Here is a 3,981-nt window from a genome sequence, read left to right as displayed (position 1 = left end):
GTGTGTGTGTGTGTGTGTGTGTGTGTGTGTGTGTGTGTGAGCGATATACGAGGGGGCTTCAAAAAGTTCATGGAAAAGTCCATAACTAAAAATCATATGGAAGGATTTTGATTTCAATGCATCTGAAAATGCTTGTACCCATGTGATAGAACGTGTTCAAACATGAACCCTTAGGCTGCGTTTACATAGAGCTATACTATACGGGTATACGGGCACGTTTTCGGGGAGCACGCGTATAGCTGGAATCGAACAAAGGGAATTCCATATACCGCGCTACATAGGAGGGCACTATACGAAATGCCGTATAGCTGCGTATAGTATAGTATAGCGAGAATCGAACATGTTCGATTTTCGTGCACCGTATACCGCCAGATAACCATCGTGCTTAGTTGTGGCAGGCTGTATTTTTTCCAAGGTAAGTTAATAAATACATAGATTATTGAGATTCATTTCAGTGGAATTTCGAAGCACATGCACAATTTGCATTTTAGCATTAAAAAAAGTATTTTGTAGCCTATTTGTATTTATATTGACTATTTAGAGTTAAATAATTTGAGGAGAGAGAGAGAGAGAGAGAGAGAGAGAGAGAGAGAGAGAGAGAGAGAGAGAGAGAGAGAGAGAGAGAGAGAGAGAGAGAGAAAGGATGGACACAGAGGATCTGTAAACGTCGCGTACGAGTATCATCCACGTCTCAATCCCAGTCACAATCGCTGTCGCTTTTGCGTGAGTCTGGTACTTTCAGATTATTGACTGAACTGAGTCTGACTACCCGAAAGTGTAGAAGAGGATAACTTCTGTGAGTAACATCATTGCATATTTTATGATTGTTTACGAGTACTTTTATTTGCATTTCCTGATTCAGTTATTTTTTATTTGCATTGTATTTTTAAATTTATATATAGAAGTATCTGTATATGCAATTGTATTTTTAGATTTAAGAATGAAGGTATTTTTATTTGTTGTATATGAAGCCCAAACTAAAGTATTTGTATTTGTATATATTTCAATTGTAAAACTTTAGTATTTGATCAAACTCTGCCTTTTCTTACCTGGTATAGCTTGTGGGGAAAAAAATACAAGCTTATTTTCGAATATGAATCATATATTTATAGTTCAGATACGAAACATAACCATATTGGCATGCACTCAAGTCCTGATGACTAAATCGAAAAAAAAATAACATAAATATTAGGTAATGAATGAATGTATCTGCATTTCTTTTTGTTTTGCCTATGTCTAATGAGAGGGTGGTAGGCCTAGCTCAGCAAACTTAAGTAGCTCCTACTCCTTATTATGCTATATCAACAAAATTATTTTCCATAACAGAATGCCATGGATGAGTACAAGTACATGTTAATAGAAAAAGTTAGAGAGATGCCCCTGCTGTGGAATCCACTACATGATGATTATAAAGACAAGGACCAACGACAGCAGGCATGGGCCAAGCTTGATCAAGATATTCAGCCCCCCAATCAAGGTATGTGATACTGAAATTGATATTAGTCTTCCTGGGGGCGTTCTAGTACATTTCTAAATACATATTCATGTTGCCATTCCACACTCCCCTGCGGATCACAGAAAAATTCAGTGATAGCATCTCTCAGGCCAACTGCGTCCTCAGCAAACCTTGTGCCATGAAGTGGTTGGAGATTCTGGAAACCATCTCCTGCATCCTGGTATGTTTCATACTGCACAGATGATGTGCGATCTTTCATGTGGCCATCCCGTCTTCTAACAAAGTTGTGAAGAACTGTGCCTGCATTCGTAACTAAGACTGCTTTGTCCGGCTGAAGGCGCATTGAGCGTTGAAAAATTTAATTTTTTTTTGCCAAAATGCCGAAAGCGCATTCAACAGTACGTCGGGCTCTGGAATGCCTATAGTTATAGATACGTCTGTCATCATTCAGCGTACGGGCTGCAAAAGGGTGCATCAAATACGTCTTCAATGGGAATGCTTCATCCCCAACAATCATGAATGGAATTTGTTCATTTGATGTGCAAATTTTCAAATATGCCTTTGGAATATTAAGCTGATTCCTTTCCAAAAGATCATATATCACTGAATTTTGGAAGACGCCTGCATCAGATGCCCTTCCATATTGACCACAATCAACTAAGGTGAAACAGGAATCTGCATCACTTAACGCCATAAGTACAATACTAGGAAAACCTTTGTAATTGTAGTACAATGAACCACTGTTTCCTGGATTCACAAGAGCAATGTGTTTGCCATCAAGGGCACCTATTGCAAAAGGGTAACCCTTTAAGTCACCAAAACGTTTCGCCATTTGAATCCAGTCATCCTCAGACGGTTTGGGCATCTCGAGAGGCTGAAGTACAGTCCACAGTTTACCACAGGTTTCAAACACATGTCTGGCTATCGTACATTGTGCCATGTGAAACGGTGTTGACATCGATGCAAACGAGGATCCCGTGGCAAGATGTCTGCAAAAAAAAAAAAAAAAAAAGCTTTTAAATGACATCCTTAGATGAATTGTTAAAATGACAAACACAAAAACGAAAAATTGGAAAAAATTACATTTCTATGTTTCTATTTGTAAAGTATCTTTTCTTTTTGTTTCAGGGGTCACTGCGAAAGAAACTTGTGAGGGCCTGAACCGAGCTTTCAACAGAGCCTTGAGTCGAAGAAAAAAGAAGAAATCTGGTAGTGGGCAAAGTGACGATAAGCCTTGGAAGTTCGAAACATCCATGAGTTTTCTGAAAGCCGTCAAAGAGAAAAGGAACACTACATCCTATTTAGATGATGAGAATTCAAATTGGAACAGGCCATATCTGAGTCGGGAATTTGCAACACCGGCAATGGTGACGAGAACAATTTACCTCCATCAATGTCAGTGAAATCCATTGTGAAAAAATCCAATTTGAAAACTACGTCTTCAAAAAGGAAGGCGAGTGATGATACGCATGATGCCGCACGAGATGGATTATACAAACTCATGACACAGCGTATGGAAGACAAACATAAATCTCCTCGACTCAAGTTCTTTGAATCAATAATGCCACAGGTTGATGAAATGACAGATGATTGTTTTTGAACTTCCAAATAGAAGTTCTGAACTGTCTCAAACGTTCCCGTCCCCATGATACTGACCCAAAACGCTTGAATGACAGCTGCCCCATAACCCAAGGAACATGGTCAACATCAACGTCCACTACACCATCACCCACACCATCAACGTCCGATCCCATGTACGCTACATTTGTGCATCCTTTAGTATCATCCCAGCAATCTTATTATCAATTCCCATAACATTGTTCTGTACCATTTTTATTACAAGAAAAGTATGAGGTAAGTACATACAAAATAACCTCGCAACTCCACTGGGGGTCATTTTGTGTAAATCTATTTTTTTTTTTTTTTTTTCATTTGTTTAATTACATTATTTTTTATCATGATGCCCAACACTACACCAAAATATAATTGTAGTTATGTTTATTTGTTGCTACCATAAAATTCCTGTTACGTTCAAGTAGAATTAATTTTAAAATCATAGGAGGATTAACTTTGTATTAATGTATCTATGTTAAAAAAAAACATTGTTTCTGCTTTGCAGCATCACAATTTATGGTTTACTTTTATGCAAAACTTTTTTGGTTGATTTTATATGTTTGAGCTTGTGTGTGGGCATGTACCATAAAATTCCTGTTACTTTCAAGTAGAGTTAATTCTATAATCCCATGAGGATTAATTTTGTATTAATGTATCTATATTAAAAAAAATACATTGTCTCTGCTTTGCATCATCACAATGTATTGTTTTATTATACACTAACCTTTTTTGGTTGATTTTATGTTTGAGCTTGTGTGTGGGCATGTATATGTGCGTGTGAAGTGGATAATGATATTGAGTGTATATACACATTTACACAGAAAAAGTTTAGGCCTACATGTAGCAACTCCAATTCACCATATTTAGCTCAATTTGGAAATGGAGTTTGGTCGATTTTGCATTCACATACT

General features: G+C 37.4%; 1 protein-coding gene across 1 annotated transcript; it reads left to right on the top strand.

The window, feature by feature from the left end:
* Positions 1–666: 666 nt before the first annotated feature.
* Positions 667–3,770, top strand: LOC125032466. The gene is made up of 3 exons (XM_047623610.1): positions 667–796; positions 1,327–1,477; positions 2,585–3,770. Exons 2-3 carry the CDS (start codon positions 1,333–1,335, stop codon positions 2,857–2,859), a joined length of 420 nt encoding a protein of 139 aa, XP_047479566.1. The 5' UTR covers positions 667–796; positions 1,327–1,332; the 3' UTR covers positions 2,860–3,770.
* Positions 3,771–3,981: the final 211 nt, after the last annotated feature.

The sequence above is a fragment of the Penaeus chinensis genome, chromosome 14 (assembly GCF_019202785.1).
Source record: "Penaeus chinensis breed Huanghai No. 1 chromosome 14, ASM1920278v2, whole genome shotgun sequence".
Taxonomy (NCBI): Eukaryota; Metazoa; Arthropoda; class Malacostraca; order Decapoda; family Penaeidae; genus Penaeus; species Penaeus chinensis.
The sequence above is the reverse complement of the archived record's forward strand: the minus strand, read 5'-3'. Positions and strand labels throughout refer to the sequence as shown.